The sequence below is a fragment of the Coregonus clupeaformis genome, chromosome 31 (genome assembly GCF_020615455.1).
Source record: "Coregonus clupeaformis isolate EN_2021a chromosome 31, ASM2061545v1, whole genome shotgun sequence".
Taxonomy (NCBI): Eukaryota; Metazoa; Chordata; class Actinopteri; order Salmoniformes; family Salmonidae; genus Coregonus; species Coregonus clupeaformis.
Window position 1 is genome coordinate 34,942,826 of NC_059222.1, and position 14,398 is coordinate 34,957,223.

The 14,398-nt window shown below is 46.8% G+C and overlaps 1 protein-coding gene across 1 annotated transcript in view; it reads left to right on the top strand.

Moving 5' to 3' along the window:
• LOC121547082 (zinc finger matrin-type protein 4-like) overlaps nt 1-14,398 on the top strand; it is a 116,592-nt gene that overhangs the window by 83,243 nt on the left and 18,951 nt on the right. Inside the window, exon 6 of the mRNA XM_041858183.2 lies at nt 6,047-6,143. Coding sequence (XP_041714117.1) covers nt 6,047-6,143 — 97 coding nt within the window. The remainder of the gene's footprint in view (nt 1-6,046; nt 6,144-14,398) is intronic.

Here is a 14,398-nt window from a genome sequence, read left to right on the forward strand (position 1 = left end):
ACACGGGTGCAAACCTCCATCTTTTTTCTTCATAAAAAAGAAGCTCGAGGACGCAAGGGAAGTGGAGGGCCGTATGTATCCCTGTCTCAGAGACTCGGCAATGTATGTCTCCATTGCCCTCTTCTCCTCTTGTGACAAAGGATACACGTGGCTCCGCGGGAGCGTAGCTCCTGCCTGGAGGTCTATCGCACAACCCCCCTGTCTATGAGGTGGCAATCGCGCCGCCCTCGCCTTGCTAAACACGAGTGCTAAATCCTCATACTCGGGGGGAACGTGCATTGCGGGCATTTGGTTTGGATTCTCCACCGAGGTCGCCCCTACGGAAACACCCAGACATAGCCCCACACACTGGGCAGACCACCCCTTAAGAGCTCTCTCTCGCCACGAAATGGTAGGATCATGAGTAATCAACCAGGGAAGCCCCAGCACCACCAGATATGCAGGAGAGTCGATCAGATATAGCTGAATCGTCTCCTCATGACCCCCCTGCGTCTCCATCCTAAGTGGCACTGTGACCTCCCCTAATCAACCCGGATCCTAACGGATGGCTATCTAGGGCATGTACAGGGAAGGGATTATTAACCGGAAGGAGAGGGATCCCTAACTCTATACAAAATTTACGATCTACAAAATTCCCAGCTGCGCCTGAATCTACTAGCGCCTTATGCTGGGAACGAGGTGCAACCTGTGAAAAACAAACAGGTATGGTTATGTGCACGACAGAAAGCTCTGGGTAAGTGGGGCGCCTACTCACCTGGGAGGACTCCCCAATGTGTGGCCTGCCGTCTCGTCCTCCAGGAGACCCTCCCCAGCACCTAGCCGCGGTGTGCCCTCTACGGCCACAGTTGGTGCAGGGGACGGCCCCCCTCGGGCTCCTTCTCCTCCGTTCTCTAGCGCCAGCACCCCCGAGCTCCATGGGACTCGGCTCGGAGGTGCTGGAGGATGGAATGGGCGACCCCCCACCCAGGACGTACCGCGGGTGGCGAGCAGGGTGTCTAGCCGAATGGCCATGTCAACCAATTGGTCAAACGTAAGAGTGGTGTCCCTGCACGCCAACTCTCTACGGACGTCCTCCCGGAGGCTGCAGCGGAAGTGATCTATGAGGGCCCGCTCATTCCACCCCTGCATCTGCCGCTAGAGTCCGAAACTCCAGGGCAAACTCTTGAGCGCTCCTCATCCCCTGCCGGAGGTAGAATAGACGCTCCCCGCCGCCTTCCTCAGGTGGATGGTCGAACACTGCCCGGAAGCGGCGGGAGAACTCCGCATAGGTGATCGTTGCGGCGTCTATCCTCCTCCATTCGGCGTTGGCCCACTCCAACGCCTTGCCGGTGAGACAGGAGATGAGGGTGGAAACGCTCTCGTGTCCCGAGGGCGCCGGGTGTACGGTGGCGAGGTAGAGTTCGACTTGCAACAGGAAACCCTGACACCCGGCAGCGGTGCCGTCGTACGCCCTCGGGAGCGAGAGCCGAATCCCACTGGTTCCGGAAGTTGGACAGGTGGACTGACCGATGGTGATGGTGTGGTAGGTGGGGGCGTGGGTACCCCGCTGGTCTCCCAACGATGGAGGGTGTTCATCACTCTATCCAGAGCGTGCCCGATCTGGTTGATCCTGTCCTCCTGTCCACGAAGGCACTCCTCAATAACCTCGGTAGGTGCAGCTGCTCCTGCTGATTCCATGGTGAAAGGTGTGTAATTCTGTCAAGGTTGAGTGTAGATGTGGTGTGGAATCAAGCGCAGGACACACAGAGGCTTCGTACTAACGTCTTTAGTGAAGACAAAAAGGAACAAGCCAAACACGGCTAAATACAACCAGACAGGCAAGCGAAACTTTACGCACACCGGTAAAGTACAAACAAAAGGCGCACACTGTGCGGAACTCTCTTCAAAACAACACAGAGAGAAATAAACGAACTAGCATCCCAAAATGACACGAACAATGCCACACAACACATGACAAAACCCAAGAGAACTTATAGGACGCATAATTAACACTAACAAGGAACAGGTGTAACAAAACAGACAAAACCAATCAAACATCGAAACATAGAACGGTGGCAGCTAGTACTCCGGAGACGACGACCGCCGAAGCCTGCCCGAACAAGGAGAAGGAGCAGCCTCGGCCGAAACCGTGACATGTGTGTTTGTCTGTGTGTGTGCACGCATGTGTGTACACTCACACACACACACACACACATACGCACACAATCTCCTACATCTGCATACACACACTGCTTTATCTGGAGTGATTTAGCTGCAGAGTCGCCACTCCTACGCTTGAATTATAACAAACACACCCACCCACACACCAGCACACACACTCACACACACATTCTCTGTGTGTAATTAGCATGAGTACCTTATTAACTACGCACCACAGGGTCACACACGGGGTGTGTGTGTGTGTGTGTATGTGTTTATTTACGAAGAGCATGTGGTCAGCTTGGGTCCGTCGTGTCGGAAACATTAATAAAAAACAGCTTATTAATGGAAACAAACACGCAGCATGGACATCACACACACAAACACACACACACACACATGTTGGTTTTACTATCCAAGTGGGGATCAAAAAATGTATTCCCATTCAAAATCCTATTTTCATTTACCCCTAAACCTAACCCTAACCCTTAACCTAACCTTAATCTTAACCCCTAACCCTAACCCTAAAACTAACCCTAACCCTAACTCCTAACCCTAGTCCTAACCCCTAACCCTAATTGTAACACTAATCACAATTGTAACCCTAACCCTAAACCTAACCCCTAAGCCTAAAATAGCATTTTTCCGTTTGGTGCCCGGCGAAATGTCCCCACTTTTCAAATGTTCCTTGTTTTACTGTCCTTGTGAGGACTTTTGGAACCCAAAATGATAGTAAAGTTACACCACACACACACACACACACACACACACACACACACACACACACACACACACACACACACACACACACACACACACACACACATACATTTCCCCTCTAAAAAAGAACCCCAAAATGATTCATGTGCTCTGATAAGCAATGACAAGCCACCTGGGTCTGACAATTTGGATGGAAAATTACTGAGGATGATAGCAGACGATATTGCCACTCCCATTTGCCGTCTCTTCAATCTAAGCTTACAAAAAAGTGTGTGCCCTCAGGCCTGGAGGGAAGCAAAAGTCATTCCCCGCACCCAAGAATAGTAAAGCACCCTTTACTGGCTCAAATAGCTGACCAATCAGCCTGTTACCAACCCTTAGTAAACTTTTGGAAAAAATGGTGTTTGACTAGATACAATGCTATTTTACAGTAAATAAATTAACAACAGACTTTCAGCACGCTTATAGGGAAGGGCATTTAACATGCTCAGCACTTACACAAATGATTGATAATTGGCTGAGAGAAACTGATAATAAAAATATTGTGGGAGCTGTTTTGTTAGACTTCAGTGCGGGTTTTGACATTATCGATCATAGTATGCTGCTAGAAAAATGTATATGTTATGGCTTTACAACTCAGGCTATATTGTGGATTGAGAGTTACCTGTCTAACAGAACATGGAGGGTGTTCTTTAATGGTAGCCTCTCCAACATAATCCAGGTAGAATCAGGAATTCCCCAGGGCAGCTGTCTAGGCACCTTACTACTTTCAATCTTTACTAATGACCTGCCACTAACTCTGAGTAAAGCCTGTGTGTCTATCTATGCGGATGACTCAACAATATACACGTGAGCTACTACAGTGAGTGAAATCACTGCAACACTTAACAAAGAGCTGCAGTCAGTTTCAGAACGGGTGTCAAGAAATAAGTTAGTTCTAAAAAAAAGTATGTTCTCTTGAGTACATTCTTCTGAGGGCAAGAGTTTGGAGAACGCATAAAACATTACATTTGAGAAGCACTCACACTCCCCCTACTGTATTACCTGAAGCTGCACCTCTCCGTTCACTGAATCTTCTTCCAGCCAAGACAATGGTAACAATAGAGATGAAACAAGATATACACAAAGCAAAGATTTTACTTCATAATTATCTGCTAGCTATATGTGAATCATAATAATCTAGCTAGCCAGCTAATAAAACAGGCACAAATGATCTAAAACAAATGTTATGCAAGGTAGATGTACATTTTCGTGGGTAGCTAGCTACCAATTATTCATGGAAGCTAGCCAGGCTATTCCACATCAAGTAAATCACACAAGCAGTAAAATCAGATTCAAAAAACAGATTAAAATTCACGTTATGGAACAGCAAGGATTGTGTAGAGTCACACGAACAGGTACAAGCCCAAACATTTCTCGCCAGGCTTAGTTTGTCTTCTTAAAGACAACATGTCTTCAATAGCTTCAGAAAGGGACATTAAGTGTGTGTGTGTGTGTGTGTGTTTGTGTGACCACACACCAATCTGAGGGATGTGGGATAGTGATATGCTATATTATACAATCCTGGCAGTGACCTGTCTTTCCTCCAAGAGTGGTGTGTGTATATTAGTACTTCATCTTTCATCATGCTTTGCCAATTACCACGACGAAAGGTCAAAGAGTCACGGAGCACATCAACAACTCATAAATCTCTCACACACACACACACACACACACACACACACACACACACACACACACACACACACACACACACACACACACACACACACACACACACAATGATTGTAGGGACAGTAAAGGACCTCCAACCAATTATTTTCTGATTACGTGAATGTGCACGACACTGTGTTGTCACTTAGAAGCATTGTGTCCTCTGGATGACATTGCCTTTCTAGTTATACCAGCTGTCTCAGTGCGGAGGTCCATGAAGAAAATCCTAACCCTGTCTAGTTATACCCTCTCAGTGCAGAGGTAAAATACAAAGGGGCCACTTTATTCAAAAGATACCTTGTGCACATACAGTACATGTTTTCTTTCAAATGGCAAAAATATTAGTTGTGAGTATTAAAGCAAAAAATCTAGTTGTTCAGCTGAAAGACCATGCCCAGAGCTTACCCATGATGTTGTACAACAATTTAAAATTGACAAGTCATCATTTTATTCAAAGTATGATATATTTGGGCTTATAAGTGAGACATCTCAGACTGCCTCCTAGACACTCATTAACAATGCATGGCGTGTCTTTCCCCATGAAATTATGTGTGCAAAGTGATATCTGATTACATTTCTTACTAGGGCTGGGTTTTGTAAAAATTTAATAATTATTACCCCTTACACGGGCTGATCTCTGCCTGTTTACAACCTGTTGCTACTGTCTATCTAGCTTACTCACTCTGCCTCTCTCTCTCTCTCTCTCACACACACACTCTCTTTCTCTTTCTCTCTCTCTCTCTCTCTCTCTCTCTCTCTCTCTCTCTCTCTCTCTCTCTCTCTCTCTCTCTCTCTCTCTCTCGCTGTCTGTCTCCACTTTTGTGGATTGGGGTGATCAGTCCTTGGTTCCAAATATTGGGGAAGATGCCAGAGCTAAAGATGACGTTAAAGAGTTTAAGTATAGCCAATTGGAATTTGTGGTCTGTATATTTGATCATTTCATTGAGGATACCATCAACACCACAGGCCTTTTTGGGTTGGAGGGTTTGTATTTTGTCCTGATGATCTGGTGCTTCTGTCACCAACCAAGAGTGCCTACAGCAGCACCTAGATCTCTCTCTCTCTCTCTCTCTCTCTCTCTCTTCTCTCTCTCTTCTTCTTTCTCTCTTCTCTCTTCTCTCTCTCATCTCTCCTTTCCTCCCTCCCTCTCTCTCTCTCTGTCCCCTCTCCTCTCTCTTTTCTTTCTCTCCATCTCTTCTTCCTCTGTCTATTTTGGTCCTTCATTCTCGACCACCTGCAAAACCGGCCCTAATTAGCTCACGTCTGTTTCTGCGCTGTTCATCTCATCTCATCACACACAGACACATACACCTATCACATGCCTGGGTCCCCTCCATTCTTCCTTTGTACAGTAAATATGCTTCACAATGATGATGATGATGATGATGATGACGATGACGACGATAATGATGATGATAGTGGTGATGATGGCGACGACAGTGATGATGACGTCTGTGTGTTTGTCTCTCATCAGGTCTCCGTAGCAAATACTCCTGCAGTGTCTGTAGTGTTGTGTTGAACTCCATTGAACAGTACCACGCACACCTCCAGGGCTCCAAGCACCAGAACAAGTAAGTTGATAACACTAACTATGGAGAGAAGTTGAGAACACTAGAGAGAGAGAGAGAGAGAGAGAGAGAGAGAGAGAGAGAGAGAGAGAGAGAGAGAGAGAGAGAGAGAGAGAGAGAGAGAGAGAGAGAGAGAGAGAGAGAGAGAGAGAGAGAGAGAGAGAAGAAGAGAGAGAGAGAGAGAGAGAGAGAGAGAGAGAGAGAGAGAGAGAGAGAATGAGTTACCAGGTCCAGGTAGGTCTAGGTGCTGTGGCAGTAAGTGCTCAGAGAATAGTAATAGTCTACACTATAATGTTGTGATCACGTGAAGCTGATCAACTTTAATAATGTGTTGGTGTAAAAATGGCTCATCTAATACAGATAAGAAAACAAAATCATTACACGACACACACACACGGTTCTGCTCTCTGCATCCTCAATGAGTTGCTCAGCAACATGTTGCCTGTCAAGGAAGAATCTATCAGTGTGTGTGTGTGTGTGCAAATGCTTTACATTTGTGTGTGTGTGTGTAAACTGAAACTGTCTTGAACAGACCAATTCCATACAGCAGACTATTAAATCGTTCTGGAGCTGGTAAATGAAGTTACAGGGATTTATCTGCAGACAGGAACAAGCACTAATGTGAGAGAAATTGATTTCTGGAGGCCTGAAAAGATAATGATAGCCGTCTAATATAAGACATGAATTCATTAGGAACTCAGCTGTGACTGTGGTTGGAGGCAGTGTGTGTGTGTGTGTGTGTGTGTGTGTGTGTGTGCGGACGTGTTTAACTATACTGGTGGAGACCAGAAGGCCCCAGAAGAATAGTAAACAAACAAAAATTTGACCAACTGGGGACATTTTGTTGGTCACCACAAGGTTTTAACGCTATTTCTAAGGGGTTTAGGGTTAGGGTTAGGGTTAAGGTTAGTGTTAGGGTTAGGGTTAGGAGCTAGGGTTAGTTTTAGTTTTAGGGTTAGGAGCTAGGGTTAGATTTAGGGTTAGGGTTAAGGTTAGATTTTCAAGTTGAGGTTAGGGTTAAGGTTAGGGCTAGGTTTAGGGTTAGGGAAAATAGGATTTTGAATGGGACTGAATTGTGTGTCCCCACAAGGATAGTTATACATGTCTGTGTGTGCGTGCGTGCGTGTTTGTGGTTTGAGGCAGTATCCCTAATGATGTATAAAGTGATGGGAATGAAAGGCCTTTTAAAGACAGATCTGCCTGAAACAAAGTACATGAGACAGCAGATCTTTCATGGTGGCTTTTGGGGAGAGTTGGAATGACTTTGCTTAAATGTCTGAGTAGATTCTCCAGCTCACGTTGCTGTCATAATGAATTATGGAATTGGTGGTGCCAGCCAAACTCACTGTGACAGTTTAACTACCTCTCACAGACAGAGAGGGGAGGAAAGAGGAAGAGAGAGAGGGGAGGGGGTTGGGGATGGAGAGGTAGGGATGGAGAGGATAGAGGGAGGGTGGTGGTGTAGGGAAGGGGGGGGGAGTAGGGCTAGGAATCGACTGTTAGGTGTCGATACGATATATATTGTGATTCTCACAATTTTATATGTATTGCGATTCGATACTGTGATTTTATTGTGATTCAATGTTCCAAACATGTTGCTCACCGTATGTCTGCTGCAGAGGGACAAGAGAGAATCATGAGTAAACGTGTTTTGATCAGTCATGGAAATAAAGTGCTGAAGAAAATTGGCTCCCTATTTAAAAAGAAGATGGAGAACAAGCTATGAAGGAATAATACTGGAGTTTTGGTGCAGGTACAGCCAACTACCGCAAAAAGAATATTGTGAAACTGTCAAAACGATACGAAAATAAAAAATAATATCTTGATATGTAAGTGTATAAAAAATGTATCCCGTCACTAGGTAGGGGAGGGAGAGGGAGAGGGAGAGGGAGAGGGAGAGGGAGGGAGGGAGGGAGGGAGAGAGAGAGAGAGAGAGAGAGAGAGAGAGAGAGAGAGAGAGAGAGAGAGAGAGAGAGAGAGAGAGAGAGAGAGAGAGAGAGAGAGAGAGAGAGAGAGAGAGAATATCAGGTGAACACACTCCAGTCATCACAAAAAAGAGGTTGAGGGACAAAGGAGAGAGGGGGAGTTATGGAGATGAGGGAGGGAGTTGTATGAAGCAGTCTGTGTGTTAAGGGTGTGTGAATTGATGAAGTGTCAGAAGAGTAATCTCCAGTCACTGTAAATGTGTTTAGCTGTGTGCACTCCTGTATCAATCCACAGGGAAACCTAGAACAAGACAGGAGGTTTCACCTCACTAGCCACACATTGGCCCTTCTCTGCCCAAACAACTGAGTAACCACTGAGGCTGTGTGTGTGTGTCTTCCTGCATCATAGCACATCAGCGTGTACCTCTTCTAGCAGATTATAGTCAGGGGGCAGAGAACTGTGTGATAGCAAATAATGCCCCTGTCACAGCCTGTTGTGCTGCACAGTGTGTGAGCTGTCACATTACACACACACACACACACACACACACACACACACACACACACACACACACACACACACACACACACACACACACACACACACACACACACAGAGAGACGCAAAACAGAGGTTTTATCCCGAAGCACAACTTTGTTCCATGGGGAAGGCTTCTCATTTAAGCTGAAAGTACGTGCTTGTGTGTGTGTTAGGGTGTGTGTGTGTACGTGCGGATGTGTGTTTCTGTGAGTGTGTCAGGTTGTTGGGTTTCCAGAGTTTTAGGCAGGAGATTTTAAATGAGTGTTCCTCTCCCTCAGGAGTAAGCTGTCTAATGCACATAGTGTTTGGCTACTGAGAGAGAGAGAGAAAGTGTGTGTGTGTGTGCTGAGAGAGAGGCTTACTCGTCTGTGTCTTGGGGATATTCAGAGGTTTGTCAAGGTTTTACGCTAGACACTCTGCCCTGCGTGTGTGTGTGTGTGTGTGTGTTTGTTTGTCGGTGTTTGTGTGTGTGTGTGTGTGTGTGTCTGTGACAAGCTTCGACTCTTGTAAGGAGCTTTGTGGAGGAGATGAGAGTTCAGCTGACAGTGGCGGAGGATTATCTGTAAGCGTAGAAACAGCCTTAAAGAATGTTTGGCTACTGATAGAGAGAGAGAGAGAGAGAGAGAGTGTGTGTGTGTGTGTGTGTTTGTGTGAATCCAGCTGTCGAAGCACTTAGCTTTTACTTTTTTTATTATTTGACAAAAGTGACTCCCAAAACACACTCTGCCCTGTCAAGAACATTCATATTATGGTCTGTCTCACTGATGAGGCATCAAATAAATATTAAGGCCCAGTCCAGAAACAACCCCATGGAGAAAAGAGGGACTAAAGGAAAGGGGGGAGGGGTGATGAAAGAGAGGCTATAGAGGAAGGGGGGCTGAGAAGAGTTGCAACCTTTGGAATCAGAGGCAGATGCTTACAGAGGCAAACGCTTATGCCCATCCGCCATCCCCGTCCACAACGCCCTAGCAAAACCCAAACCTATTTGAAGGTAATAGCGCTCATTGTTGCCCCCTAGTGGCGGGTTTCCACGTCATCTCCCGTCGTCCCCTCAGACATGGATGGACGTTGAAAACTTACTTCTATCATGGGTGACCTGGCTGAGAATACTGATGCTGAAACCAACTGTCATGGAAATTCTTACACAGGGACACTCAAAGTCAATCTTAAATTAATAATTGTTTATTATTAACGCGCTGGAGAGGTTCCAACCAACTCAATGCACCAAGTACACATGTCGATCAGGAGCTCTAACGGGGCAGTCCCGTTAGTTCCCTTATATACTGGTTACAGACACGTTACATAGGCATAGTTCATATGATTGGTTCCGGCATGTGTCTGGCACCGTCTCCTATCATAACTTATGGAACATATTCTGGCCGTTCTGCCAGATGGTCGTAAGGAGGAGGTCATGACGGCCCCCCTCATATCTTTACCAGGCACAGGCAGGAACCAAGGATTGTTTATGACAACAAAGATTAACATTTTCAAGACTGTTTCTTCACAAAGTAAACTTTCCTTCACACAACCAACTCAGTAAAGAAGCAGTACAGTTGAGCCCTTATAAATGGAAACTCTGTGTCCCAATTCAAGTACATTCTTTCCAATTGTTCCTGATACTCTGGTTCAGTGTACACTGTCACACCAGTTAGAATCTGTTCCATTTATCGAGAGTTGACTGTAGCAGACACACACACAGTCAACTCAACTCTATAACAACAGACTTATCGTTTTATTGTCATTGTGTACAGTACAATGCTCATACATATTCGTGATTATGATAACCTCACACTGTTACTGACCTCTTGTCCACGGCTAAAGGTGTGTTTGTGTGTGTGTGTAACCTCTCAGTGGTAATGTGAGTGCCTGTCCTAAGGGTAGATGGTGGTGAGACTGAGGACAAGGTATTTACCTCTTTTAGCCATGGACACCATCACTGAGTGGACACACACACACATTCACAAACACACACATCGACACACGCATCCCCCACAGATGTCCAAACTCACTGAAAAATGATCTCTCTCTCTCCCCTCTGTCCCTTTCCTCTCTCTTCTCTCTCTCTCTCTCTCTCTCTCTCTCTCTCTCTCTCTCTCTCTCTCTCTCTCTCTCTCTCTGCCTGCTCTCTGTCTCTCTCTCTCTCTCCTGTCAGCCCCTGGCGAGGTGTAAGGTTAATTCAGGACTACTGCTGGCTCACACATCCCACACGCCCCCTCTCCTTCCATCCATCCCTCCCTCCCTCCCTCCATCCATCCAGCAACAGAGCGTTCTTACTGTTTAAAGCCTGACAAGTGAGGATGCAAAAGATACCCTCAGCCAGCAGCCCAAAAATAAACAGAAACAACTATATATCTGGACAAAACACCCACTCAGGCACACGTTCACAAGCACACACACTCTCCAGACACAACGACACTATCACATTAACCCGTATGTAGGAGGAGAGGTCGCTGGCCTCTAAAGCAGACTGATCAATAGAAATAGATGGCGATTTCGGACGTTTAAAAGATCCCCAGAACGTCGATATATGCCTTTCCTCAGCGCTCACAAAACAAAAGAGCACTGGGAGCGTACTTTGTTTTAAGCCTTCCCCAAACCATAGCCCTAACCTTAACCACTCGGAATTAATACCTAAACTTAACCGTTTTAGTTGTTTCAGATTCAGATTAACCCTGTAAGCACACAAATAGACGTCCATCCATACTAAGTTGAATTTCGAAGGAAAACTATGAGATCTTGTTGTCTACAGAGCTCTCTCTCTATACTGCTCTAATAACATTGACAGTGCTGTCCGTTTGTTAGAGGGCTGAGAGCACACACACACACACACCTCACGGCACAGATTATTGCAGGTGCACTGCTTCTTTAATATCAAAGCTCCATATCGAGGCCAAAGCTTTCAGAGGAGAGGGGGAAGAGGAGAGGAGATGAGGAGAGGAAGTGGAGGAGAGGAAATCAAAAGATTGAGGAGAAATAAGAGAAGAGTTGTCCTTGGGCACCTGCACTCAACACAAACACACACCTGCCATCTCTCTCACACTCTCTCTCCTCTCAGGCGTTCTCGCTCTACACACAACACACACCTTAAATCAAACACACCTGATATCTCTCTTGATTCAATTGGAGGTTTATTTGCCATGATATAAATGTCAAAATGATCAGAATAGTAAGTAAACAACTTTAAATTCTATCATTGCCTCAGGCTTGAAAAGGTAGATCTCCAGTGTTACAGAATATAGTTGTTGATGTAAGATCTTAATGTTATTGTAATGACGCTCCAGGAGAGTGAGGATCCATTTGCAGTTTTATTACAATCTTGGTCGTACAAACAGGGTCAATCGCCAGCAGACACAACAGTAGGGATAAGGCAACTCGTAATCCAGGTACAGGCATAAGGTCAGGGCAGGCAGCAAGCTTACAAAAATCAGTCCAGTAAAGAATATAGTCCAGGGCAGGCAGCAAAGAATCAAGGAGGGAAAAACAGTCCAGAGTAAATCCACGGGTAGACAGACACAGGCTAAAACGCTCAGGAATGATCACCAGGGTAAACAAGACTTCTAAAGAGAGAGAGTTTGAGAGCACCTAAATAGTCTACTGATGGGAGTCAGGTGCAACGGTAATCAGAGCCAGGTATGTGGGAAATGTAGTTCAGGGGTTTAATACTCAGGAGAGGGTTCCCTCTGGTGGTGAGCAGGAGGAACAGCGGGAGTCTCGTTTGTGACAGAGCCCCCCTGCGAGCGGCTCCTGACGCGAAGAGGCGAACGACGCCGGGGTCTTCCTCGAGGTCGGGGGCCGGTTTCTCCGGGTGCGTCCTGTGGAACTCAGTCATGAGTGCGGGGTCGAGTATGTCCTCTGTATTAACCCAGGATCGTCTTCCGGTCCATGCCCTCCCAATCCACCAGATATTGGAGGAGCCTGCCCCGGCGTCTGGAATCGAGTAGATCTCGAACCTGATATGCCTCCTCGCCGTCCACCAAGATGGGTGGGGGCCCTGATCACTGGTCTGCTCCTCCTCCTCCGCTCTCGGACCACCAGCGGGTTTGAGAAGTGATACATGAAAAGTGGGAGAGATACGATAATTAGAGGGTAATGCCAAACGGAAGGAAACTGGTGTAATCTGTTTAACAATTTGGAAGGGACCTACATACCTGGGACTGAGTTTCTTGCAAGGAAGTCTGAGGCGTAGGTCTCGAGTGGATAGCCAGACCCATTGACCTGGAGTATATTCGGGATTGGGGGCGACGGTGACGATTGGCCTGCAACTTCAGTCTCCTGACAGCACGTAGCAAGTGGGTGTGAGCCTGACTCCAGATGTCCTCGCTTCTCTGGAGCCAATCGTTGACAGAGGGTACCTCGGTGGGTTCCCCCTGACCATGGAAATAGGGGAGGTTGGAAGCCCATTACACATTGGAATGGAGTTAGACCGGTGGAGGGTTTCTGAGTGAGTTCTGTGCATACTCGCCCACATGAGGAATCGACTCCAGTCTGCTTGGTTCTGATGACAGTAGGCTCTGAGAAACCGGGTGATCTCCTGATTGAGGCGTTCTGTCTGACCATTAGATTGTGGGTGATATCCTGAAGTGAGGCTAATGTTGATGTTGAGTTGTTGGAAGAATGCTGACCATACTCTGGATGTGAATTGGGGCCCCGGTCCGACACGATGTCCTCAGGCAGGCCATAGAAGCGAAACACAAGGTTGCACATGAGTTCGGGCTGTTTCCCAATGCTGTGGGCAGTTTGGGAAGTGGAATCAACCGGCAGGCCTTGGAGAAGCGATCTATGACAGTGAGTATTGTGGTGTTCCCATTGGACTTGGGAAGATCGGTAATAAAGTCTATGGCAAGATGGGACCATGGTCGGTGGGGAACTGGCAGTGGTTGCAGTAGGCCCGATGGTAGTTGTCTGAGATGTTTGCTTGTGTTACAGGTGGTGCATTCGTTAATGAATTTTATTGTGTCTGCCCTGCAAGGTTGGCCACCAAAAGCTGTTCTGAAGCAGGTGAACAGTGGCAGCGATTCCAGGATGACCGGAGCTGAGTACGGAGTGAACTTGCTGTAGCACTTTCTGACAGAGATCCTGAGGTACAAAAGTTTTGTTAGGGGGCATTCGGGAGGAGGGGTCTTTTTGTGAATTGGCCTGGGTGAGCTCTGTCATGATGTCCCACTGAATAGGGGCCACGATTAAGACTCAGGAAGCAGGGTTTCCTTGGATTCAGTGGGAACTACACCGTCGTGTTGGCGTGATAATGCGCCTGCTTTGGTGTTCTTTGAACCGGGACGATAGGTAACGGTGAAGTCAAATCGTGTAAAGAAGAGAGCCCACCTCGCTTGTCTGGGATTCAGTCTCTTGGCAGATCGCAAGTATTCCAGATTCTTGTGGTCAGTTAGAATCACAAACGGGTGTTTAGCTCCCTCCAGCCAATGACGCCACTCCTCCATAGCTGCTTTCATGGCCAACAGTTCTCGGTTTCCGACGTCGTAGTTCTGTTCGGCTGGACTAAGTTTGCGGGAGTAATAGGCGCACGGATAGAGCTTGAGTGGGGATCCGTGCCGCTGTGAGAGGATGGCTCCAATGCCCGTATTAGAAGCGTCCACCTCAACTGTAAACGGGATTTCAGGATTAGGTGGTGGAGGATGGGGGCAGATGTGAAACGTGACTTGAGATTCTGCGAAAGCCTCCTGTGCTGTAGTTGACCAGGTGAGGTGTGGTGCATTTCTCTTAGTCATAGAGGTTAGGGAGAGGCTACCGAGCTGAAATTCCTGATGAAGCGTCGGTAGAAGTTCGCAAATCCC